Source organism: Trichosurus vulpecula, chromosome 8 (genome assembly GCF_011100635.1).
Source record: "Trichosurus vulpecula isolate mTriVul1 chromosome 8, mTriVul1.pri, whole genome shotgun sequence".
Taxonomy (NCBI): Eukaryota; Metazoa; Chordata; class Mammalia; order Diprotodontia; family Phalangeridae; genus Trichosurus; species Trichosurus vulpecula.
In genome coordinates this window covers 11,518,248-11,545,512 of record NC_050580.1, presented here as the reverse complement: position 1 = coordinate 11,545,512, position 27,265 = coordinate 11,518,248, and the positions used below count along the sequence as shown (strand labels likewise).

The 27,265-nt window shown below is 50.8% G+C and overlaps 1 protein-coding gene across 1 annotated transcript in view; it reads left to right on the top strand.

Moving 5' to 3' along the window:
• The window catches only part of LOC118827853 (phospholysine phosphohistidine inorganic pyrophosphate phosphatase), a 202,445-nt gene that overhangs the window by 49,446 nt on the left and 125,734 nt on the right, over nt 1–27,265 (top strand). The window contains exon 6 of the mRNA XM_036734181.1: nt 2,751–2,842. Coding sequence (XP_036590076.1) covers nt 2,751–2,842 — 92 coding nt within the window. The remainder of the gene's footprint in view (nt 1–2,750; nt 2,843–27,265) is intronic.

Here is a 27,265-nt window from a genome sequence, read left to right as displayed (position 1 = left end):
CTACCTTCTTTATACTTGTTCTTGCTTAGGACAGTAATAGAGATTCTTCCCTTTACTTGGTTCTTCCTTGTGGAGAATGAGGCTGAATTCGTGACTCTTGGCAGGGATTATCGTTCTCATTAAAGGCTTTTCAGCATTCTAGAGGTGAGTTATCCAGCACAATGGCTTCCACAAACCACCCCACATCTGTGGGTCTTTGCCAGCCTTTGAAATCCCTCATCCACTTGGTCTCTGCTCTAGATATCCTCCATGAAAATGACAGACGCCTTTGGGGAACATGTGGCTCTCAGTGTAGGCCTCTCTTGAGGTAGACAATCAGAGGGTCCTCAAATCCAGTCCAATAACAGTCATTCCTGTTGTTTTCTCTTTCATGGACTCTTAGGTGATCTGAACATATGCAAGAGAGACTGCTTACTGATGGAGTGCATCAGAGGTGCCTGAGTGCACCATTTCCCTGATCAAGAAGCTTTGGTGGCTTCCTGTTGCCCATAGGATAGAATACAGACTCCTGGGACGTCCTTCACAGCCTGGTTCCAGCCCTTTTTTGCAGGCTGATCACACCCTCCTTCCCCTCACACACTGCAGCCAAACAGGCCTAGTACGGTGCCCTGTGGACAGCAGCTCATCTCCAGCTGCCTTTCCCTTTGCGCAGGCTGCCTCCCGTGCATGCCTCTCATAGTTAGTATTAATCTAGCACTCTACAGTTTGCAAAGTGCTTTTCACAATCTGATTCAATCCTCACAACAAGGCCCAGGGTCCTACTGCTAGTAAGCTTCAAAGGCAGGTTTCAAACTCAGTTCGCTCTTACTCTAAGTCTGTTGGCTGCCTTTCCTGCAGCCCCTGTCTCTCTTTCAGACCCATCTTTCTTCTTCCCCCTATCGTGTATCCAGGCTAATCACTCCAGGGCTGAGCTGTCTTCCCTCTTCATTCCCACCTGCTCAAGTTGGGTCATCAAGCACTGTATTAAGCACCTACTGTATTCCAGGCACTGTGGCTTAGATACAAGAAAAGCAAAAACAAATGCCTGCCCTCAAGGAACTTACAGTTCAACAGGGAAGACAGGCACGCAGCAGCTATGTACAGACAAGAATTGGTCCAACCATTTGGGGAAGCACTTTGGAATTATGCTAAGAAAGGGACGAAAATGTCCCTATCCTTTGGCCCAGAGACTTGCCACAGTCTGTCCACTTCCAATGAGGTTAGGGTAGAAAGAAGGGTCCTGTGTGAATCAGATAGTGAATCTGTGATAGGAAAGGACTGGAAACCAAGCAGATGCCCGTCATTGGGAGAATGGCTGAACAACAATATAAAATGGAATGTTACTGGACTGTAAGAAATAATGGGGCCACTAGGTGGTGCCATAGTGTACAGAGCACCAGACCTGGAGTCAGGAAGATTCACCTTTCTGAGTTCAAACCTCTGTGACCCTGGACAAGTCACTTAACCCTCCTTGTCTCAGTTTCCCCATCTTAAAGTGAGCTGGAGAAGGAAATGGTGAAACACTCCAGTGTCTCTGCCAAGAAAACCCCAAATGAGCATCGCAAAGAGGCACACAAGACTGAAATGATTGGACAAGAAGAAATAATAGGCTGGAAGATTAAAGATGCATGGGAAGACACAAATGTGCACCTCTTGTGCCTGTACGCCCTTTTCTCTCCCCTCCCCCAGCTCTGGCCCTCCTCCCCTCTTCCCTGCCCCAAGCCTCTCCTCCCTCCAGTCCATCCTGGACAAAGTTGCCAGTGGGATTTTCCTGACATGCGGTGTCCCCATGTCCCCCCTGCTCATGATGCTCACTGTCACTTCCAGGATCTCCTCTTCCAGCCCCCACTCAGGGGCTTCATGCTTCCTGATTTCCCAGCTCCAGGCTTTTCTCCCTCTCCAGATTTTCCTTGAGTGCTCTGTCTGCATTATCCTTTGATTAAGAGGTACAAGGGACCCCAGAGGCCATCGAGTTCAGTTACAGATGAGGAAACTGAGGCCCAGGGGCGAATGGCTTGTGGTAGTCCCAGAGGCAGGCATGGTCTTCCCTCTTAGCTCCTTGAGAGCAGGGGCTGGGTTGTTTTATTATCTTTGCTGCCCTGGTGCCTAGACCTGGGTCTTGGACAGAACGAATGCTTAGTAAATGTTTGTCGATGAGTTTTTCTAGGAATTTAATCTTAAAAAAAATTTGTTCCAAGAAGTCGTGTGTTTGGTTGGGACGAGTTTGCATTTTTCTATTCCTTCCATGCTCTGCATTCCTGTTGGGTGTATGCCTGTGTGGAGTTTTGCCTTTAATCAGCCATACTTTTGCTATTTAAAAGCAAAAATCCCTTCAAAACGTTGGTCACAAAGGTTAAAGAAACGTATTTAACCTTTGTAAAAGTTCTGAAACTTAGAGGGATGGGAAATAGCATGACTGTGCAGTCGTTAGCAGCCAATAAAGCCCTGCATATGTTCGGGACAAGAAATGCAGCCCCGACTGAGCCTCCCCATTCACTTTTGTGATGCCAAATCGCTTTGACACCTTTTGATTGATTTCACATGGCGTGGCTTTATGTGGCTCTGAGGCCTCCCCTGCAGAGGGGCCACATGAAATACAGCACAGGGAGGGTGACTTTTAATCAATACGATGACAATATTATCTTGTTTAATTTGTACAATGGCCGCGTTAAACATCAAATCAAGCCGTTTATTATGTCAGCGAAGATGAAGTGGAGGCTGAATAGAAAGTGCCTGACATCCGTCTTGTGTGTATTTCATTGTCATGACAGGCCATCATGATTGGAGATGACATTGTGAGCGACGTCGGAGGGGCCCAGTGCTGCGGGATGAGGGCGCTGCAGGTGCGCACAGGAAAGTTCAGGTCAGTCTCCTTTATTGCATTCTCTCTCTCGTGCCATGATCTCCACTTGTGGCTTACACGGCCTCCCACACAATTGTCTTCTGGGGGCCCGACAGCTCCCTTAAATCACCCAGCCCACAGCGGGAAGCGTGCGTGCTTAGCAGATTAGGTTTAAAGACCGGACAGTGTCAGAAGAGATGGTAACAAACGCGTCTTTCTGTTGTCGCCGAAGGTGAGGTGGCTTCCGACCCGTCAAGTTGAATCCTCTGTTCTGATATATTTGATGATATTTGTTAGGGGATGGAAGGATGATCCTCATGGACTTTGTGGGGGGTAGAAAATGGAGTACAGACCAAAGCTCTGGTCTGCAGCCCTTGAAGAAGGTGGTGGCTCATTGGTGGGGTGGCTCATTGGAACTGTCATCGTGGGGTTGTGGTCATGATGTGACATCGGAGGCTGCAACGTGGGAATGTGCCGTACACACTTCCTCTCCCTTGGGCTGGCATGAGGGCTAGGTTTCATTCTGCCCCTGCGACTGTGCCTGGGGGAGTTTAAACTGAAGTCAGAGGACCCACATCTGGTTCTGCTGGTTCTGGACTCAATGACCTCTGAGATTCCTTTTGGTTCTGAAGGCCCCATTCAGCTAGAGCTGCTCTTTCCTCTTCCTGGACATGATCACAAAGGGTATAATTGCTCAGGGAATGACTGTAGATGGTCAGCCAGAGGGACATGGATTGGTCAGTGAACTTTTGTTGTCAAGTGCCCACTTTGTGCTAGGCACTGTGCTAAGCATTGTAGATACAAAGAAAGGCAGAAGGCAATCTCCATTCTCAAGGGACTCCCACAGAAACCATGAGGTAGCCAGATTCTCAGTAGGTTCTCTTGAGACTTATACAATCTTCCTTTTTATTGGGAGTTTATTCATGTGGAACATCTCCTCTACTAAGCACAGTGGGGGCAGTGGTGCCAAAATTGGATAGGAAATCCTCCCTCCCTGTACCCCCCTCACCTCTCACATACTTATTCCTAATACTACTAATAATTTGGAGATCATCGCGGCCCTGCCCCAAAAGAGAGTGGCCTCCAGAGGACAAGCTTTCTGAAATTCAGGCAATATCTTCGTAGACTTCCTTCTCCCGTGCACACTGGAGGTCCCTGCTCCAGAAGGTTAGTGGTGAAGAATGTGATTTCCCAGCTCCCTAGAGTATATGCATGGTGTAACAGGGGAGATGTTTTATGGACTACCAAAGAGGCCCAGAGGGAAGGAGGCATCAAAGGAGTAGGTGTGGAAGACTGTGCTTTAGGAAGGAGCCCAAGGCCGTGAGTGCCAGGGAGCTCTCCAGGGTGCTGGAGCAACATTGCTTGGATCTCCCTCTGAACTAACCATCTAAAGCCTTTTTGAAAATCTCCTCTGAAATGACCAGCCTTTGTGGGCCTTCAGCCTATCCCTGAAGCCAGGTGGTAGCTCCAATCCCATGTAGCTCATGTCTGGCTTCACCTTGCTCCTGTGTCCTGTGCCTGGTCTGGCTTCAGCTGTCTCCTGGGCTATCCAGGCCCAGTCCTCTGCCCCACCTCCTCCTTCACTGAGGTTGCAAGAAATGATTGTGTTTAGGAGGGTGATAAATGCTGAGACAATCTGTTGGGGTAGGGGAGTAAAGGATTTTCTTGATGGATGAGGGAAGAAAGATAAGCTAAGGCATCTGCCATCAAAGCTATTTCATCTTCAGTAACATACCATACTCGGTCTCATGTTGGTGTGGCCAGGCCTTGGCCACATGTCCTGTTCAAAGTGGCTCTTATCAGCCCAGAGTAGCTGGTGAGACTTAACAGTTTTACCTGGAAGAGAAGCAGTGACCGAGGACAGGGGGATTCTCTGTAGGGGGAAGGGATTAGGGCTGGGCCTATGAATGAATGAGCAGTCAGGGACGTGAATGTCTCCCAGTAGGATCCTGAGTGTGGGGGTCTTGTCTGTAAAATTCACATTTGGTTTCTGAAAGTGCGTTTGGCTTTGGAATTCAGGGATGGGCAGAATGGAAGCGTGACTCCCCATCTGTTCCATCCTCTGAATGACAGATTCTAACTCGGCACTTTCCTGGCCAGACCAAGCCTGGGGCTATTAGGACCCCCAATCTTGGCCCTGGTGCAGGATCCAAGAAGGTCTGAGCGCTGGCCATGCCATCCAACCCTTGTGGGGAAGGGAAGGCTTTTCTTGGCTTTCCCATTGAAGTAAATGGCAGTTTATAGGATTTCCATCTCTGGCTTGCTTTTTTAAAGAGTGAGCAATAGTCCAGGTCGGGTGGGGCAGTGCACATTGGGATCTCTTTTTGAGGGGAGGCTGAGGCTGCTGGATTCTGTGAGTTTGAGAGTTCTGCACCGCAGCACTGAGTTGGGCAGGGTGTGACGTCAAACATGACGGTGGTGAGCCCCTGGGAACAGAGGCCACGAGGTTGTCTGTGGAGGGTGGAAAATGGAATGAAGCTTTTGTGTCGGTCAGCCTGGGTGAGGCAGGAAGACTCAATCTCCCTAAGTGAAGAAAGAATGACTAGAAAGATCACTGGTCCCATGAAGGCAGGGCATCCAGCGATCTGCAAGCATTTGTAAAGGCCCTACGAGATGCCAGACACACTGTGCCCCTGGACATCCGGATAAAAAGAAGCAAACAACCCCTGCTCCCAAGGGGGGCAAAACACATGCAGATCTTCCCGGAGCTCCCTCCTTGGTACAGGGCAGCCACAGGGCACCATGGTGCACGGAGAGCTGGGTCTGGAGTCAGGAAGACCTGAGTTCAAACCTGGTTTCAGATGCTTCCTAGCTGTGTGACCCTGGGCAAGTCACTTAACCCTGCTTGCCTCAGTTTCCTCATCTGTGAAGGAAATGGCAAACCCCTCCAGCATCTCTGCCAAGAAAACCCCAAATGAGGTCACAAAGAGTCAAACACGACTGACAACCCCTGAACAACAAGGTTCCTTGCTACAGTCTTTTGAGGTAGCATTGTCATTCCTGTTTTGCCGATGAGAAAAACTGAGGCTGAATGATACAATCATGGTCTCTCAGCAGGTGTCAGAGCTGGGTCCAGTCTTAGGACTCTCAGGGACAAGATTAATGCTCTCTCCAGGTGCCTTGGAGAACAACCGATGAGCGCATGATGGGGGCAGGGGCTGGGGAAGAAGAGAGGAAGGCAGGGCAGGGCCGGAAAGCCCCCAGGCTCTGTGTGTGTGTGGGTTTAGGGGGTGTGGGGGGGTATGGGTCTGTGTGGGGGTGTGTTATGGATATGGGGGTGTGCGTATGTAGGGGGTATGGATATGAGTGTGTGTGGGTTTGGGGGTGTGTGCATGTATATGGGGTATGGGTGTATGTGGGGTATGTATGTGGGGGGTATGGGTGAGTGTATGTGGGGGATATGTGTGTATGGTTGTGTGTGGGTTTAGGTATGTGTGTAAGTGGGGGTATGGATATGGGTATGTATGGATATATCGGGAGGGTGGGCAGGGGGGGTATATATAGAAGCAGGTTTCCTTCAGTTTACATTTTTGCCTTTACTTTCCTCTGCCCATTGCCAAGGGCAGAGAAGCTTGGCTTTGGGTGTGGGGGAGGGCAGTGCTAGGCCCCTCCAGGCTCCTTCAGAGGGAGCTCGCTGTGTGCATGCACCAGTTCTGGACGCCAGAGAGCTGCTATGGCCAGGACAGCAGAGCCTTCTTCTGCCTGAGCAGGCGTTTGGCACCGTTGAGACAAGTCCAACAAATTCCCTGGGCTGAGTTTCTCCTGACTTAGTCATTCGAAAGCTTAGGGGAAACTTTCCGATCCAGACTTGCCAGGGCATCTCTAAGCTCTGGAATGAAGGAGAAGTTGCCCAAGCTCCACTGCAGCTTCCCAAAATAAAAAAAATGAAATGAAGTCAACCCACTGCCCCCTGCCTTTACCACACTCCACCCCCAACCCCGAGCCTAAAACCCTAGGACTCCCATGGGAAGGCAGGCCACCCTGAATTACTCTTCACGACCCCCATGGCCCAGGAATGTTGTCTGGTGCGCTGGCTCCATGCCAGCTGGGCGCCACGCCGGCTCTGTACCAGTCGGGCATTGTGCAGAGCTGGAAGGGACCTTGGAGGCCATTGAGCCCTACCCCCTCTTTTTATAAATGAGGACACTGAATCCCAGAGAGTTCAGGAGATTTGCCTTGGGTCCTCTGGGGGTGAGCAGCTAATTGAGGATTTGAACCTTGTCCTCAGAACCACAATCCTTTGTGCCTTTGTGCAGGGAAGGCCTGCCACATGATAGGCTAGCTACACGTTTCTATCAAATTCAATGTATTTGAGGAACTGGAGAGTTCAACAAATCAATCACCTACATACATTTATTAAGCACCTTCTGTGTGCCAGGCTCTGGGGGTATAAATACAATGAATGCCGCCCTCACCCCGTTTTGCTCAGTGGCTGCGAACGTGGCCACCACCATCTAACGGCTTCAGGAATTAGTCCCTACATGGGTGGAAAGAGCATGAAGGAACAGGGAACTTGTCGGAGAGAGCCAGGTGATGGAGATGGACCCAGCCTCAAGTGCATCCTCTCTCTGACGTGGACCCTTCTGGGAAGGAGAGAAGCGAGTGCCTGAGCATTGGGAAGAGCAGGACTGGAGAGACCGAGAGAAAACCAGGCAGCCGCTAGCATGGACACCTTGGGGTGACGTGAGCATCTGGGGCAGAGCCACTAAAAGCGTGTCTGAAAGTCTTCTGGAGAACGGTGGGGGGTGGGGGTGGGTAAGAACCGCCCCCTCTACCTGCGCCCTGTCACGTACACACATACATATCTATACATGCGTGTTACATGTTCCAAAAGGTAGCAAAGCTTAAAACTGCATCAAGACCTTTGGGACTCCGCTTGTGTGTGTACATACAGGTATACGCACATATCTATATACACACATGAACACACAGATAAATATAGCAGCACACGTGCACGCGCACACACACACATACACACATACACACACACATACACACATTCCTGTTCATTAGTGGAGAGTTCTCCCTTGTCCATAAGATGCAGGCCTCGGGGCTAGAGGCTTTTGAAGACTCTCCCAGGTGTCACATCCATGCCCACACAGCTCTCTCTTCACGTAGGTAGAAAGTTCTGTGACCAAGAGACTTTGGCACCGACAACTTAAGGCAGCATTCGTTGTCTCTGGAGGAAAGAGGGCCTTTCCCAGTCCCCCTGCCATGGATGCCATCTCTCACACTGCCTTCCATCTCTGTGAACATCTGGTATGTCCATTTCTTGACATGTGGTCTCCTCCATCAGGCTGGGAACTCCAGGAGAGCCCGGGCTGCCTTTGCCTTTCTTTGTGCTCTCCAGAACTTTACAGAGTGCCTGGCACAGAGTAGGCTCCAGGGACCCAGAAGACCCCCAGGGAAGATTAATGGGAACATACAGAAAAGAGTCTCACAGGATGAGAGGGAGCAGAAGGGCCGCACTCCACACCAGCAGAAGGAATGGCCACCCTGGGAAGACTCCAGATCATCAGGGCATTCTGATCCCTCCCCAGTCTCTCATCTCTCCTCTGTCTAAAGCAGTTCACACTTTGGCTATCTACGAGAACCTGGATGAGGAACGGGCTCCCTACAGGAGCCAGGATGTATGCCATAAACTCTCTTTTCTCCAGATAGAATGAAGGGAGCTGTGTGGGCATGGACGTGACACCTGGGAGAGCCTTTGGGAGCCTCCAAGCCCCCAGGCCTGCCTCTTACAGACAAGGAAGAGCTTGCCGCTAATGAGCGGGAGTGTGTGTATGTGTGTGTGTGTGTGTGTGTGTGTGTCTGTGTGTGTGTGTGTGTCTGTGTGTCTCTGTGTGTGTATCTCTGTGTGTGTATGTGTGTGTGTGTGTGTGTGTGTGTGTGTGTGTGTGTGTGTGGTGGGCAGTGTGAGACATCAGTAGACCGGAAAGGAAGGAAGGAGCCGGTGGGGGAAGGCTTGAAATACCCAATGGAGGATTTTAGATTTGCGCCTGGAGGTAATAGAGATAAAGCCAGTGGAATTTAGTGAGTCTGTGGAGGCCTGAGGTCTGCGTTTGGGAAAATCAGCATGGCGGCTGAGTGGAGGATGGGCTGGAGTGGGGAGACAAGAGGCAGGCAAACCCCCAGGAGGCAGCTGTAGGAGTCTGTACCAAGTTCCCTTCCACAGCCTAGGTGATGGACGGGTGGGTTTGCGTCTGTCACCATCAAGGCTGGGCGCTGCCCTGCTCTTCTGGACCACATCTGACACCTCGTCTCTGCCTGGCCTCCCGCCCACCCTGGCACAGACTCTAGATCCTGGACTTTGGGGGCAGCTCACAAGGATGCAGTTGACTTTAGACTCCTACAGAGACAGAGGCAGGAGCAGGACCCGTGAGCTCAGAGGCTACATGACAGTAGCCCTGGAAGTTCTTACCTCTTCTCTACCGGATGCAGCCAGGCAGGACCAAGGAGGAACCGGGGACTTGTTTGGGGTGAATGCTCATCTCTGCCGCCTCCAGTACACAAGCAATCAGTGGTCTGTCTCTTCCCCTGGAGAGTGTCAGACCAGAACCAGTTAAGAGATGTCAGCTTTGTAAGCAGGGTCCTCCCTGAATATGCCACCATGCCTTGGTAGAAGCAGTCTCTCCAGACTCCTCCGTATGGGCAGCAGCATGCAGAGTGCGCTGGGTGTGCTCTGAGGACGAGGCTTCCTTTGTCCAGATCCCCCCAACCCCCCTCACTTTGTTAGTAACTTTGGAGAGAGCAGCTTCAAGTAGATGATGAAGGCGGATGCTAGACTCCAGAGAAGACAGTGAGAGGAAAGGAGTGGAGGGGCCGGGTGTAGACGGCTTTCTAAGGACTCTAGTCACAGTTGGGAGGAGAATCATAAGATGATAGCTAGCAGAATAATTCTACGGAGTGAGGGAGAGACGTGGGCATATTTATTGGCAGCTGAAGACAGTGAAAGTGGGGACTACAGAGGGGTGATCTGTTGGAGGAATTGGATGGAATGAGGTTACTTGTGTAGGGAGAGGGGTTAACCTTGGAATGGGATCACTTGTGCAGGGAGAGGGGTTAGCCTTGGAATGGGACCGCTTGTGCAGGGAGAGGGGCTAGCCTTGGAATGGGACTGCTTGTGCAGGGAGAGGGGCTAGCCTTGGGATGGGAACACTTAGGCAGGCAGAGGGGTTAGCCTTGGCAAGGAGGAAGGCCACCTCTTCATGGGATGGGTTGAAGGAGGAGAGAGTGGGGGCAGGAGACCACAGGGAGCTTGGGGCAAATGGCCTCCCTCTTAGGAGTGAAAGACAAGACAGAGTCCTTGGCTGAGAAGGTGAGAGTGGGGTGGGGATGCTATGGAAGCTTGTGGATGGAAGAATTTGTTTTGCACATTTGTTCAAAGGCATCTTTATTTGTTTTCTTTTCTGTTCCCCCATCCCCACCCCCAGTGGTATGGCTGGCTGCGCGCCTTCCCAGGGAAGGAAGGAGTGAGTGGGCTGCGTGCCTTCTGCAGCCCCTCTTGAGGTCCCTCATAGCCCCTCAGCGCCCCCTGCTGGGCTGAGGTTGCCAGTCGCAGAACCAGTGCGTTCAGCCCCGGCTTCATTTTTTAACTCTTTTGCAGCCTTCCTCATCGCTTCCATTTTTAGGGCGGTACCGTAGAAAGAACACTAGCTCTGGATTCCACAGGACCCCGGTTCAAGTCCTGTCTCTGACATTAAGCAAACCCCTCAGTCTCCCTGGGCTTCAGCGGGCCACATCTGTAAAATGGGTGGTCTCTGAGCCGGAGTCCTCTAGCTCTCCAGCTGTGGTCCTGTGAGCCTTCTTCACATGTACAGACAACGGGTAACTCATATCCCCATCAGAATTCTGAGCATGTCCTTGCTGGAAAAAGAAATTCTCTTCACACACCGGCGGCTCATTTTTTCTTATTTATTTAGAGAAGGTTGGAAAACTTTGATTATGAGCCTATTAGTGGAATTTGGCTGGAACCCCCCCCACACACACACACACCCCTCCCCTCCCTGCCCCTTTAGACTGTAGGAGGATTCATGTGCTGGGAACCCCCGCTGCCCTCCTGGTGCCCGCACCCCCTGTCATGACTCAGTTGCTCTATTTGCCCATCGCTGAGCTCAGGGTGGAAATCTAGAGGAGTTTTCCAGCCAGCCCTGACAGCCCAGCAGCCTCCACACTCACTGCTGGCAGGTTACCAGACGTTTATGTAATTCCCAGCTTTTGAAAGGTGCCAGGGTTCGGTTGCTCAGGGCTCGTTATGGGCACGGAGGCTGGAAATCTAATCGGGGGAGGGAGGCTTGGGGGTCGAAGGGGAGAAGGACCTGGTGAGCCTCTGACCTCAGCGACAGAAACCTCCGGATCCCGACTCAGTCTTCGGGGCGGTGGGTCACTGCCCCTTCTATTTCTGCTCCCCCACAAGGCCGAGGCATAGGGCTTTCAGCAGGGCTTTACATTAAGGAAATCCTTTCTAGATTGATCATCCTTAGGCCGGGTGATGCTTTGGGGGGCGATAGTTGAATATGGGTCTGAACTGTCCATTTATTCATGTGTTAGAGCTGAGAAGCCAAATGTCCTTAAAAAAACAACCCTGCGCATCCCTACTCCGTGAAAGGCCCCGTCCCACCGCAGTCACAGGAGGAATCGCTTTCTTCTCCCCCTCCCCATATTCGGTGCCAGTTACCGAGAGTCCCGCACACAGCTGCCAGACTGATACTCCTAAAACACACGTCACTCCCGAGCTCAGAAACCATCAGCGGCTCCCAGGCACCTCCAGGACAGTGTACAACAGCTCTCCGCCTTCCGACTGCCGCTGACCTTCCCAGCCTCGTTTCCTATTATTACCCTTGGCTGGCTCTTCCTTGCAGCCCCACCGGCCACTAGCGGTTTTCTGTAGACAACAATCATCTCCAGCCTCCGGACCTTTGCGCAGTTGTTAATGCTCTCTCCTTCCCAAAATGACTTTATGTTCATTTGTAGTTCCTTTCCTGGGTAGATGTGCCCCCCAGGGTAGAATGTAAACCCTGTGAGGGCAGAGACTGTCCATTTGTATTTTATTCCTAGGCTTAGGCTTAGCACATTGCTATGTATACATGCACACATGTGTACATACATGTAAATGTGTGTATATATGTATATACATGTGTGTATGTATGCATATGTAGTATGTGCTTGATAATTGTTGAATTAAATTGGGTGTGCAGAAGACTGGAAGAAAGAAAAGGTACAGCTCAAACCCAGCCCCTCTCCCCCCCCATGGACCTTCTAAGTCTAACTGGGAAATAAGACACGGACACATAGCCAGTATCACATGGCACGGTATGATGCTGACAAAGGGGAGTTTATTATTTACTGGGAGGGTAGAAAAAATCATCATGGCCTAAGCGGCATTTGTTCTATAATTTGAAGGATGGTTAAGGATGGGGGTTGGGAAGAGGGTGGGCAGGACCATGCAGGGACAGTGACTCATTCTGCTTACTAGAGAGGGCAGGACTCTGAGATAAGATGGGTGTGAGCAGAACTCTGTGCCAGGAAGATAAATAGGACGTAGCCCCAGAGATGCAGAGTGACACTCTCCCATGCAGCTCACCCATGTAAGAAGGTGGCAGAGTCAGGGTTTGAACCCTGGTCCTCCTCTGGCTGCAAAGCCAGAATTCCTCCCAATTCATTTCTTATTTTTATGTTCACTTTTGTATTTTATCAGATATCTATTTGCATTACTATGTTCCCCCCCCCCCCCGACTCTCTCACAGGGTCGTGGTGAGAATTATATCATTTGGTTCAATTCAAGGAGCATTTCTTAAGCCCCTGGTACATGCCAGACACTGTGCTAGGCACTGGAGATACAGTGACAAAAAAGAAATTGGCCCAGCCCTCCAGGATCTCTTTGAGTGTGTGTGGGAGGGGGAAGGGGCACTCCTGCAGGAGGAGGGGAGGAAGGTAATATGTCCACAGACAAATGAATACAAGATATTTGCAAATTAAATCCAGAGTAGTTTTAGGAGGGATAGGGCACCCACAATGTGAAGGCAGGAGGCTAGGCCTTTGGGAGGTGCCAGCCTTGAGGGAAGCTGAGGATGCTGTGAGATGGAGGAGAGGAGGTGTTCATCCTAGGCATGGGCCTGAGATAGGGGATGGGCTGCTGTGAACAGTGACCAACCAGCAGCCAGGGACTGGAATAGAGAGGGCACAGAGGGAGGGAACCTAGGAAGTAAGACCAGGAAGGTAGACAAGCCGGATGGAAGGTGTTAAATGTCAGGTTGAGGATTTTGTCTGTTATCCTAGAGGCCATAGGGAGCCATTGGAGACTTTTGAGTAGGGGAGTGAGATGGTTAGATCCCTGCTTTGGGAATGTTAGTTTGGCAGATAGATTGGAGAGGGGAGAAGCCTGGAAGCAGAGATGCCAGCTGGGAGGCTATGGCAGGCAGGTGAGAGGTGCTGAGGCTTTAATTAGGGGGTAGTTGTGTACATTGAAAGATGGGAGAAATGTGGATGTGGCGTCTGATTCTGTCTGACAGGAAAAGGACAGGGCAAGGTCTAAGACACATGTCAAGCGGCTGGGGGTGGTGGCGGCGATGCCCTCGGAGGAGGGGGGGATTGGGGAAGATGAGTCCTGGTTGGGCTGTGATGAGGGGATGCAGGGCTAGGGCCCAGGGAGAGATGATCACTGATGGGATCCCCAGAGGAGACGCCCATACTTAAGGAGCAAAGGATGGGAGACCCATAAGCAATGTCCAGTACTTTGCAGGGATGGCAGGGTGGGTGCTCACGCCAGCACTGCTGTTTGCATTGATCATGCTGGGTCCTTGGGCACATCCCTTCCGTTCCCTCTGCCTCATTCTCCCCATCTGTAAAATGAAGCGGTTGAACTCAGTGGCTTCCTAGGTCCTCTGTACCCCTGTGGGTCCAACCCACGGGCATCTGTCACACTGTCATATGGCTCAGTGTCTTTGTAAGTTTTCCCCACCTCTTCCCTTATTAGAATGTCAGCTCCTTGAGGGCAGGGGCTGTCTGGGTTTGGGAGCTTTTTGCTTTTTTTGCATTCCCAGCACAGTGCCTGGCATACAGTGGTGCTTAATAAAGGCTCTCTGTAGCCATTCTTGTAGGGGTGTGGATGGGCAACTGCCAGAGGGCAGACCCAGTGTGCATTCACCGCTCTTTGACAGCCCACTCACATGTCATTGCTGACAAACATCTATGGGACACCCAGTGAGAGTAAGCCCTCCAGGGCTTGGGGCCTGGGCTCAGCTCTGACGGGAACAGAGAGCCCAGGATTGGGCTCAGGAGCCCTCGGTCCTAAGTTTGGCTCGTCGGTACCAGCTGTATTTGTTGGGCTTGTGCAGCAGGGTGGGTGAGTGCCAGTGGCTAGGAGAACCCCAGGAGCAGGGAGGGGCCATCCCAGCTTGGGGCCACAAGGCAAAAGCAATCCAAAAACCAAGGTGTCCGAGCCACATGGACATCCGAGGAAGAGGTGAGCAGGAAGCCTGGCTGCTGAGATAACCCGAAGGGAAGGCGGGGAAGGAAGTCAGCACCACCGTGCCTGGGAAGGACCTTTGTCAGTCACTCCTTGTGTCTCCCTGCAGTGGCCCTGGGGGGTCCCTGGCCCCTGCTCCCCTGCAGGACTCTGTCTCTGTTTGAACGCAGACTCTCTGAGGGTGAACGCCTCACATCTGGCGTTCGTACCCCTAGATCTTGGCATATTTGTTTTTGTCGTTGAATCACTTCAGTCGTGTCCAACCCTTCATGACCCCATCTGGGGGTCTCTTGGCAGAGATACTGGAGCTGTTTGCCATTTCCTTCTCCAGCCCCTTTGACAGATGAGGAAACTGAGGCCAGCAGGGTGAAGCGACTTGCCTAGGGTCATACAGCTAGTAAATAAATGAAGCTGGATTTGAACTCGGAGCCTTCCTGAAGCCAGGACCAGGGCTGAATCCACTGCACCGCCTAGCTGCCCACTTAGCACGTAGTAAGTCCTTAATAAACGCTTTTTTGTTCACCCCTTCGTTCATTCATTGTCTCACTGAGTCTCACAACAGCCCTGTAAGAGGAGTTCTGTAGAGGTTATTATTCTCCCCATTTTAGAGATGAGCCAACTGAGACTCGGGAAATGGCTTGCCCCTGGTTGGTCACTGAGTCAGTCTACAAACATTCCTTAAGCACTTTGGGGTTATTAAGAAGGGCAAGGCCAGCCCTGTGCCTGAGGAGCCTTCTGTCTAAGGGGGACATGAGGTGTGAGGAGCCAGGGCCCCACAGAACAAGTGGAAGCCTGTTTTCTGAGGGCAGGCAGGGGATCGGGAGGTGGAGATGAGCAGGGCAAGGTCAGAAAGTGCCAGTTTAAGCAGGCCTCCCTGACTCCTGCCCATCCGCCCATACTCTGAGAGGCCCTGGGCTTGTCCTCCATCTTGTGACTCTGGGCCAAAGCTCTGGGCTCTGTCTGGACTCCCCGGCCCCTCAGCCGGTCCTGTTTTCTCCTCTGGGGCAGCCGGTGCTGGCCGGCAGCTCCCCTCTCCTGCCCTGAGGCCCATCTCTAAGAGTTGGCACACGCTGAGTGGCCCGTTGTTCCTGAGGCCTGGCAGGGCTAGGCCTGGATGACGGCCCAGAGAAGACGGGCTGAACGCTGTTTGCCCAAGTCACCACCACCCCCCACCGTGCCCACCCCCTGGGGCTGCCGCCCACCCCTGGGGCTGCAGTGTCCACCCTGGGGGCTGCAGTGCCCTCTCGAGCCCACAGCAGGCCTTGTGGTCGAGGGTTCCAGAGGCAAAGTCTGGGCAAGCCGGGACCCCAGGCCTGCTGCCATGTAGTGAGGGCTACGTAGCCAGTGTTGGCAAGGCCTGACAGGAGTCATCCGCACTTGTTTTGACATTAGGAGAAGGGGCAGGGGAGCCCTGATTTTTCACTTCAGTCCCCATCATCCACTTTTTGCCAATTATTTCACATCGGTGATTTGATCCCCTTTTCCCTGGCACCAGTTTCAACCCCCGTGCCCTTTGTTGCCGCCAGTGGCGACTTTGGGGCTGCTGTATTGATGATGCCTCTTGTTCACATGACGACAGTTATTTCCTGACCTTGCCCCACCCCTGCTAAGTGGACCCTGCCTCATGAGAAAGGTGGGGGCCCCCTCCCTCAGTGTGCATCCGCGGCATCCAGGGCTTGGGGTTGCCCATTTATGCCGAGAGAATGTGTTTCACAGCCCGTGTCCAGGACCAAGACCCACCGTGTGTGGTCACTGGAGTTGGCTGCCATTAAGTGCTGTTTGCCTCTGCCCCCAGTGGTCTCTGGGCCTCTAGCCTCAGATGTGACAGTAATAATAAGGGTGATCATAAGAGCAGCCAGGGTCAGCGTTGTATTTTAAAGTGTGCGTGGAGCTTTCCAAACTCTAAAAGCAAAATGTCAGTGTTCCTGACGGAGGACGAGCAGCAGCTCAGGCCTCGCTGGTCACATGTCCAGAATGTCCAGTAGCAGATGAAAAGCCCAGGGTCTAGCCTGGGGGCCTGGAAGGGCTCGAAGAAAAGCAAGGAGGGCTACATGTCATGGGATGTGTCTTCTAGGGAGGAAAACATGGATGAGAATTGACTAGGACGAGAAGACCTATGTCATTTGCTATCCGCATGGGTGAAGGGTCTAGATTCCCCGGTGTAATCATGGATCTGCCAAAGTAAGATGAGTAATAAGGACTCCGGGAGCCCTTCCCTAAGTTCACCTTCTTTTCATGCTTTGCTGGGGCAGGCGGCCACCCACTCCCTGGTTCAGAAGTAAAATGTGCCAAGATGGTGGCGGGACAGAGATCTGAGCACTTAGAGCACCTCTGTGTCCTCCAGCCCCACGGGGAGGGGCCTGAGGGATAACTAAGGCCACTGCCTTGATGCTGCAGCTCAAAAAACTGGATCCCAGAGAGGGGAAAGCAGTAACTCAGAGTCACCCTGCTGGTCCTCGATGGGTGGAGGTGAAAGCAGTGAACGCTCAGGTCCTGGCGGGGTCCTGTGCCGGCCTTCTCTCTGCCCTCCGTGTTGCTGGGCCATTTCCCAGGCAGAATTACCACGGTGCAGTCTGCCCTGCGTTTTCATTTTTTACAAACAGATTGTTGCGGGCATCTTTTGTTCTGACATTACCTGCATGAAAGGCTTTGAGGACGGGTGAGTGAAGGCCTGCCTGAGGTTGGAGAGCTGTCCTTCATTCGTTCATTCAGGAGGCTTTCAGAAGCACTCGCTCTATACCGTAGGCTCTGCTGTACACAGACAAATGAGAAACACTCCCTGCCCTCAGGGAGCATACGCTGTATTGATCCTGAGCTCCCAGGTGAGGGCTTGGAGGATCAGATCCGGTGACTCTGACGTACGTGACTAGACTTCTGTCTGCCTCAGTGTCTTTAGCTGTAAAGTGGGGATAATGATAAAGCACTTACCCCCCGGGGGGGTGTGGGGATCAAATGAGTTAATATTTTTAAAGCTTTTTGCACAGTGCTTGGCACATAGTAGGCACTTAAATGCTCATTCTGTTCCCCTCCTCCTCTGTAGAGGGTGTGATCTAACTCCTTCCCCTGGTGCTGATTACCACGCCCCCCTTCCCCCAGCCCTTCTCATCCTGTGTGTATCTTATCCATGCATGCCCATAAATCAGAGGTTCTTCGCCTTAGGTCCATGAATTTGTTTTTAAGAATAATTTGATAACTGTTTCAATAGAACTGTTTTCCTTTGGAAGCCTGTGTTCTATTTTATGAATTTAAAAACAGCATTCTGAGAAGGGGCCCTTTGGGCTCACCAGAGGGATCCTGGACACGGAGAAGGTGAAGGCCAGCTCAGGGGAGCCCACCCAGGCACAAAGGAGCTCAGGCCCGAGGAGTTTCAGCTCAGAAGCCGTTCTCCCAGATAAGCATGTGAGGCCCTGAAAATAGGCTTGTGTCATGGAAACTCTGACACGGCCGAGCCAGGCTGTCCCAAGTGGGTGCTCGGGCTGCTCACAGCCGCTCCTTCTGACTCATTCTCTTTCCGATTATTAAACAAAAACATGTTTGGAGGAGGCTCTTCTAATCCTCTGAGGTGTTTCATCAAAAAATATTCAGGGAGAGCTAAACTAGTCCCTGTGATTAGACAGAAAACAAACACTCCTGAGGTGTAAAATGTGGCATTAAAACTGTACAAATCTGGGCTTTTAAAGGAAGAATTATTCCTCTTGGGAAACTGGATCCCCTGTTAGGGGACTCTCCCCCGGCGTCAGTTCTGTTATGATATTATTATCACTGTTAACAAAAATAATGCCGCTGATGGTTGTTTTATAGAGTGACCATGATGCCCATCATTAATGAGGGCACCCGTGACCCTGGGTTCTCAAAGGCCATGTCAGTGGAGCCCAGTCAGTCCCATCATTCTCATCAACAAGCAGCTGGTGGGACCTTGTCTAGAGTGTGGGGCCTGAGATCAGGAAGACCCGAGTTCAGATCCTGCTTCAGACCCCGGACAAGTCATGAAAACTTCCTCAGTCTCATCTGTAAAATGCGGATAATCATAGCAGCTGCCATCCAGCGTTGTTGTGAAGGTCCAGTGAGTTAATGTTTATAAACCTGAAGATGTGCGCTGTTTGTTATCGTTATGTAAGTGCCAGATGTGTCTCAGGCATGGATGATACTGAGACAAAGCAGCCCCTGACCCGGAGGAATGTAAGATCCGTTGGATAGGACGTGTTCACAAGTAAATACGTGCAGCATTTTAAGGCGGTGTAATTTTTGGAGGGCTGTCACTAGCATTGGGGGGATGAGAAAGGCCTTCACGTGGAAGGTGGCACTTAGGTTGGGAGGGAGCAAGGGATTCTGAGAGATGAATTGGGAGTGCATCCCAGACATGGTGGGCACTGCTCGAGCAAACATGTGGAAGTAAGAGATTAGAGTCTGGTGTGTGAAGAATGGCATAGCTGGTAAGGGTTAATGTCAGTGTCAGGACAAGGCCCACATCTTTCAGCTATAGGATGGCTGAACTTTCATCCTCCAGATCTTGCCCGTTGGCTGCAGAGATGACCAAGACCTTGCTCATTGATTCTCTAGGGCAGGGGTGGGGAACCTGCGGCCTTGGGGCCACATGTGGCCCTCTAGGTCCTCAAGTGCTGCCCTTTGACTGAATCGAAACTTCACAGAACAGATCCCCTTAATGGAAGGATGGACCCACCCATTCAGAGCCATTCACCCAGTCCGGAGCCAGGCGGTGGCGCCACATGCCCAGCGTCCAGGACAGCCATCCCCACAGGCATCCTCTGATGGCTTTGTCTGCACTGGCGGAGGCCCTCATCATCGCCGCCTCCTTTGCTCCTTGTTCACCAACCATCTCTGCAAGGAGGGACTTTGGAATGTTCCCAGGAATCCCAGGATCGCAGAGGTAGAGTCAGAAGGGACCTTGGTCGGTGGCCACGAGTCCGTCCCTCCCATTCTGCAGGACGGGAAACTGAGGCACAGAGGAGGCAGGTGCACTGCTTGAGGTCGACAATGTTCGCACAAGACACATACGGTGTGAGTGGAGGGTAAGCCTCAGAGGTGAGGCCCGGTGAGCAGAGTCTTACCCATAATCCTAATATAATCACAGCAGTAGGTGGTGCTTAAGGTTTGCAAAGCCCTTGGCTTATATTCTCTCCTTTGACCCTTGCCACAGACCCAGCAGGGAGGTGCCATCATTGTAACCATTCCACAGATGATGTGGCCAGCCCAGCCCCGGGCACCTCCCCTGCCTTGTGGCTGCTTGTCATCGATGGAGGGAAGGGCTCCTGGAGGGAAGGGCTCTCTTTTGTGTATGTCTCTGCAGCGCTTAGGGGTGTCTGGCACATGTTTCTGGATCAATCACCGGCCTTGATAAGTCCTAGGGGTGCTCTTTTCTGACTTGGAAGCATGACGAGGATGTCCCTGTGCAGGGAGGGCCCGGCCAGCCGCAGCCGCTGTCCCAGATAACCTCTCACCTGCTCTGGCCTTGAAGGAGAAGCAGCTGCTTCCCCTCTGACATCCAGCGCCTTCCTCTGCAGGAAGAAGCTCAGGCTTGTTTTTAAGCTCTGGGTCCACTCTCTACCTTTTCCTTCCTTTCATCTCAGTGTGACATTCTCCTACTCTGACCTCCGGACAGAGTCACATCCCCTCTTCTGACTTCAGATCTTCCTCCTCCCCCCCCTTCAATTATCAACTCCCTGTTAGCCATTTTTGTCCGGTCCTATTCCTGTCACAAGGTCATTCTCGTTGGCGTAGAATTAAGCAGAATAAAAACCGAGCAGCAGGCATTCTCCTTGTGGCCACTTACTCCATCCCGTGCACTCCGGGGCTATGGTCCTCCCCTGGTCCTCCCCAATCCTTTCGATCCCCCTCTTGTCCCTAATAGGAGTTTAATCACACACACACACACACACACACACTTATATACACATGCATATGCACGAATACATGCACACACATATATGTACACACACGTATAAACACATACACACACACACACGTATATACCCGCTTTGCTCATCCCCAGTCTTCTTTGCCAGTCTTGTTTCATACTTGGCTTAAACACTCCTGGCTTTCTTCTATCTTGTGTCTGTGTCTTTTTAAAATCTTAAAATGATATCAGATTGCTTGCTGTCTTGGGGAGGAGGGAGGAAGAAAAAATTGGAACTCAAAATCTTACAAAAATGAATATTAAAAACTATCTTTACCTGTAATTGGAAAAAAAATACTATTAAGTGTGTGTGTGGAGGGGGGGGGGATGGATGTCCCAGATGCTTGCACTACCATTCACAATCATTTCCTGGTTTGGCGTGCAGGGTGAGGAGGGGCGTTGCTAGGTTTCATCTAGCACTGTCACTTTCATTATTTTATTAGTAGAAGCAAAATCAAAGCTTTATTTTTTTTTTGAGGGAGGAAGGCAGGGCAATTGGGGTTAAGTGACTTGCCCAAGGTCACACAGCTAGTAAGTGTGTCAAGTGTCTGAGACTGGATTTGAACTCAGGTCCTCCTGACTCTAGGGCTGGTACTCTACTCACTGCACCACCTAGCTGCCCCAAAATCAAAGCTTTATAAAACAAAAAGCACCCGCTCTTCAGGTAGGCGCTGAGTTTCCTGTGCGCCCAGATCAGTCTCTTCAGACACCCCCTCTTCTTCCTCACCCAAATGCCTTCTCTTTGTGTCTTCAGAGTTTTCTTCCTGACTGTTTTCCATCCCCCAGGATAGCTTCAGCTGTGGGAATTTAGTCCCCTTTTAAAGGGCTATCCTTCTTTAAAACAAAGCCTGGGTCTGGGACTCCCCAGCAGTGTCTGCTGAAGCCCCAGGACCCTTTCTCAGTATGATATACTTAACCATTTACCCTAAAATACATGGGCCAATTATATTGAAATCAACCTCCAACACTTGTCCCATCCAGGCTCACAGACCCCCTGAAATCCCTCCACGCTCGCAGTGGCCTGCCTCTCTGGACTCTGGGGTGGCCCCCAGAGCCCTACACCCTTTCCTCTCCCCATTTTAGGGGCCTGTTGGACTCTGTCTTGGTCTCCTCTTCTTTCATCACAAGCTCTAGGTTGCAGAGATGCCTTGCCCCCATGGGTCTGACCATGGGTCACCACTAAGCCATTCTTCCCTGTGGATGGGAAACAGGCCCAGAACAGATTCCCTTTTGTCTGCGTATCCACAAGATGGCTGGACCAGAACCCCTCTGGGGTCCCTCCTCACCAAGATTCTTTCTCCAGATGGGGTTTTTATATCTGGTGCCACCTTCTTTCCAGTTTCTTTACCCATTCTCATTCATTTTTTCTTTTTCTTTTTCTTTTTCTTTTCCATCTTCCCTTCTCTATTTCTCTGTTCTTTTTTTTTTTAACTTCTTTTCAGAGTAGCCTTCCTCCCTTTTCGCTCCCAGGGCCCTCACCTGGACCAACAGATAAGCACATGGAGAGGGGGTCTGGACTCCAGGATGACCACCAGGAGCCCCTAAGCTTTCTAAGTATTCAAGTTGTACCTCTGAGAGCTGCCACTGGAGGGAGCTTTCAGTACCAGCCCACTCCATGTGTATAGTATCATACACAGCTTGGGGTGGAAGGGTCCTCCGAGGCCATCTCCTGGCCTCGTTGTTTGATAGTGAGTTACCTGTTTCCCAGGTAATGCTCACATCTTCTGCAAGGACAGGTCTGACCCTTGTCCAAATCTGATTTCAGTTATTCAGGCCTGGAGGCTGTGGCTGGAGATGAGGAGTGGGCTTTGGAGATCTAAGTACAGTTTGGGATGTTGGGGTGATATTGACAGAATTATAGGCATGTCATGTCTGGAAGGCCTCCTGGCCCACTCCTCTGTGGAAAAAAAAGTGTATGGCATTAAAAAATTAAAATAAATTGATTTTTGAGAATTTCAGTGAGGTGATTCGAGGTTTCTCTGGGGGTTGGGACACATTGAGACTTAAATCCACAACCTACCAGATCATAGGACTGTAGATATTGGGGCTCAGAGGGGATCTTTGGCCCAGGATGGGAAGGCACCTTAGAGATCCTCTCCTCCCAAGGCTCTTTACTGGGGACCATGAACTTGCTTTTTTAATATTTTGCTAACTGTAATTCAATCCAGCTGTTGTTCTCCTTGGTCATCCTCTGTATTTTATTTTATGCTTTTAAAAGTGTGATTCTGAGGAGGGGTCCCCTTCCTGCCAGAGCGGTCCAGGACACAAAGGCGGTGCCGCTCCCTCTTGGTAAAGGGTGTGCGTGGCCCAGGCCCGGGATCGCCAACTCCCCTCGCTCCTCCTCAATTCCTGTTCTGGTGGGCATCTCTGTCCTTCATAATTGGCCACATTTTTGGTGAAAGAAGTCTGAGAGACGAGGACACAGCTGGCCTTGGGAAAAGAATCCTCCCTCCTGCCAATCTCCCCATTAAAATCCAACGAGGGTTTGTCGTTGACTTGGTCATTTTCAAAGCCCCCTGTGCCATCCTGTCGTGCGTGAATATAAATGATTATCCCCATTTTAAAGATGGGGAAACCGACACTGAGAGATTGCGATTTGCCCAAAGTCAGTCAGTGAGTCAGTCAGCCTGCATCTACTAAGTACCTACTGTGTGCCAGGCACTGTGTTAAGCACTAGGGAGACAAAGAAAGGTAAAATATGTTCTCTGCCCTCAAGGCGCAGGTCTGTTGGGGGAGACAAGCCGTCACAAACTAGGTGCAGATATACACATGCAGCGTGGGGGACAGCGGTGTCTGAGGGAAGGTGCTGGCAGTCAGGGGATTGGGACAGGCTCCCTGTGGAAGGTGGCACCTTTGAGCTGAGCCTGGAGGGAAGGCGGGGAAATAAGAGGGGGTGAAGAGGGGGAGCAACCCAGTCACAGGGGATGGTGCGGACCATGGGCTGAAGAGGGAGATGTGTGAGGGCCCGGGAGAAGACCAATGGCACAGGGTCCAAGCCTAGGCAGAGGGGCAGAAGCAGGGAGAGGGATGGAGAGGGATGAAGCGGCCCGAAAAACGTGTGCAGCCCATGGGCAGAATCTGGGTCTTATGGTTTGTTCCTCTTTTCTCTGAAATGAATTTAAAAAATCTGTCCCATCTCATGGTTGGAGAGTATGATGTGGCAATTCTAATGGAAGAGAAATAGGCCTTTTAGGTTAGACAACATGGTGCTCATGAGCGCATGCCATGTGGCTGAGCACAAGTCCCTCTGGTGGCTCCTGAGGCCAGGGACCAAGCCCCTTCTCATCCTCCTCCTCCTCCTTCTCCCCTTCCACCTCCTCCCCCTCCTCCTTCCCCTCCTCCTCCTCTTCTTCCTGCTCCCCCTCCTCATCCTTGTCTTCCTTCTCCTCCTTCCTTTCCTCCTCCTCCTCCCCCTCGTACTCTCCCCTCCTCTTCCTCCTGCACCCTCCTCCTCCTCCTCCTCCTCCTCCTTTTCCCCCCTCCTCCTTCTTCCCCTCCTCCTTTTCCTCCTTCCCCCCCTCCTAATCCTTCTCTTCCTTCTCCTTCCTTGCTTCCTCCTCCTCTTTCCCCAATGTACAAAACATGTGCTTGGAGCATGTTCCCAGAGTGTCTGCTTTGTTTATAACAGATCGAGGAAGTGTGTGGTAGCCAGGTCATCCATCTGCTGAAGAATTTGGTTGAGCAGGAAAGAAAATCTTGTCTAAATATAAAATCGTTCAGCATTTCTCTTCATCTCGCCTCTGTGAATTGACCCTTGCCAGGTAGTGAGGTCTTGACAGAGTGAGGTACACTATAGAATGTTGGGCTGCCCTAGAAATATGGAATATCATATTGGAGAAGTTTTTCATTTTGGTCCTGGTGAAACACGATTGGAAATGTCTGGGTGAACTCGGGGGCCTGGGGCTTGATAAGTTGTTATCTTCTTCCATCTGGAACTCATTGCTCCCATTAGTACCAGGAAGAGCATTTGGGAAATCGAGTGTGTGCTGGGAATGCCATGAAGCAAGGGTGTGATGGGTACTAGGTAATTGTGGAAAAGATTGCAGTCCGCGCCAATGAAAAGGCCAGCCATCCATAAAGCAAACCCAGAGTGCAGATGCCGTTTCCTCCGGGGTTTTCTCTGAGCGAGCAGCTTCATCATCAGGTGTATTTGGGGCAACCTAAAACATTCAGCTTTCTCCCCAGAATCGTCATCTGTTCTGGGAAGGGTCAGGGAAAAGGTGTCAGAGGCATGACTGGGGGTGCTCTCGGACAATGCCACAGAGCATGGGGACAGTCCTTGATGCAGGCAGCCCAAGGAAAGGACAGATGGGTGCTGGTGAGACGCCTAAACTTCTCCCTGCTGAAAAAGATATAGCTGCGGCAAGGTCCTTTCACCAGAGGCCTCCGGGTTCTTCCTAGCTGGGCTGTATAATGGATAGAACACTGGACCTCCAGTCAAGACTTGAGTTCAGCAGTGGCTGCAGACACTCACTGGCTGTGTAACCCTGGGCAAGTCAGTCTCCTCCTCTCTGAAATGGATATAATAAGACGGTCAGCAATGTAGTGTTTGGGAAGCCCTTAGCACAGTGCCTGGCACATAGTAGGTGCATATAAATGCACATTCCCTTCCCTTTCCTACCTCCCGGGGTTGTTCTGAGTGTCATAGTCTTAAAGCATTTTGTAAACCTTAGAGAACTATACAAATACAGTCCTTGTTATTGTTAATAAGAATAACAGATGCTAGCAATCCTCATCCTATAACGGGCGTATCGGCTGCCGTCGTCTCCTCGGCTCTCCGCGCTCTGGAGCCCACCCCGCAGTCTCTGGGGTCACTGATGACTCTCATCTTCCTTGACCTCCCTGAAGCACTAGGTGCTGTGACCACCCTCTCAGGTGATACTCCACCCCCTGCCCCTTGACCCTCCTGACAGGCCCTGTCTGGCAGCACCTTCTCAGGTGGCTGAAGTCGTGCAAACAATTCTAAATAAAAGCTTTCTGAGAGTTCAAGTACCTTCTCAGCTAAAACTGGATTCCCAGCCTAATGAATATATATGGATGTGCCATATAGACATATATAATGCATATATTTATTCAATTTCTGTTACAATGATATAGGACATACCAATCTATTACATATAATCATATTAATTATTAATACAATAATACGACAATGACATTAATATATTCTAATTGATGTAATACATGTGATAACATATTTATTATAACATATACATATATGATGCACACACATATCACATATGGAAAGACAGTGAGAGGAGGCAGTGTGGAATACTAGATAGAAGACAGCCTCAGAATGAGGAAGATCTGGGTTCAAGTCTTGCCTTAGACACATACTAGCTGTATGACCTTGAACAAGCCCCCCCCCCATCCTCAGTTTCCTCTTCTGTAAAATGGAGGGTGGGACTCCATGGCCTTGGAGGTTCCTTCTGGCTCCAAATTTGTGACCTTAGGACTGCATCTAATTTGTAGTTTACTGACCTTTAAAACAATGCCATCCTTTCCATTAAGTCTGTCTTGATGAATGTGTTAGATGGTTCTGTCAGTCAGTGTTTCTTGAGGGCCTAGAGGGGCCAGGCACTGTTCTGAGGACTGTGTTACAAAGGCAAAGGAGGGATAGTCCCGTCTCTCCGGGAGCTCGCAGATCTAACTCTGGGGGACAACATGCACACAACTATCTGTGAGCGATCAATGTGTGATCATCAGTAGTGAGTTCACTGTTGGTGCGGCCACTCTGAGGAGTGATTTGAAGCTTTCTTAAATATTACCAAACCATGCCCATCAATTGGGGAATGGCTGAACAAAATCTGGTATAGGAATCTCATGGAATGTTACTCCATCAGCAATGCCAAAAAGAACAGTTTCAGAGAGGACCAAGAAGACTCGTGTGAACGGATGCAGGGTGATGTGAACAGAACCAGGAGAACAGTTTACATGATAACAGCCTTCTTGTCAAAACCAAATAATTTTCAAAGCCCTGAGAACTTTGATCAGTGCAGTGACCAACCTCCCTTCCAGAGGTCTGGTGATACGCAGCTACCTGCCACCTGACAGGGGGCTCATGAACAGAATGAGATAGTGGCTCTAGGACAGAACTGGTATGGGACTTTGGTCTGCCCAATTATGTATATTTGTTTTAAGGATTCTATTTTTCATTTCTTTCTTTTTCCAGTGGTGGGAGGGAAAGAAAATAAATTGTTGGTAGCTTAAAAATTAAATTAAAAATAAAGAAGAAATCTCTATAGTCAATAGGGCTGGGGAAATTTTAACACTCTTTTGTCAGAATAGAGTAAGTCCATTGAAAACATAAACCAGCAGAAATGACAGGGCTGAAGCGCCACTAGAATGGCTTTGTGGAAGGCCACGAGATGGGGAGCTAGAAGAGGCGGCCTCCACCATCTTTCCCTCTTTGTTGGACAGCCTTCAGCTTGCCACTTCTCTGAGTCTCAGTTTCTCCTCTTGTAGAATGAAGAGGTTGGACTCCACCCTGTCTATGCTCCCTCCCAGCTTGCTGAATCCACCTCTGAAGCATTGGGTTAGTGTTTACTTTACTGGCCCCGACCACCTTGGTGGTTGGTTTGTTGGCTGGGACCACAGAGGTCATTTGCAAAAGTTGATGAGAAGTCCAGGAGGGCGTTGCTAATGAAATGGAGTCCTTCATGAACCCCTCAGTTGGGGAGCCCCAGCCACTTCTTTGCCTTTTGTCCTAATAGATTCTTGATTGACAAGGGGTTTCCTTGAGAGGCTACATGTGGCCCCACAGACTCCTAGCTTATCGTGGAGTTTAGGTCTGGAAGGGACCTAGGGCCATGGGTCTGGTACTAGACGGGGCCCGAGAGGTCAGAGAGCTTGGGTTTGAGCTGGGGTCCTTTGACTACAAATCCAGAGATCTTTCCCTCAGACCTCTGTGCTTCCCATTGTGAGCACACGGATGTGTTCTGGGCATTGGAGAGACCAGCCAGCAGAAAAATAACAACAGAGAAAAAGCAGAAGGTTTCCCTGTGAAACGTTTTAAATAAACCCTGGTTCAGTGCCTCTGAGTCCAGTTTAATCCGGATGGACG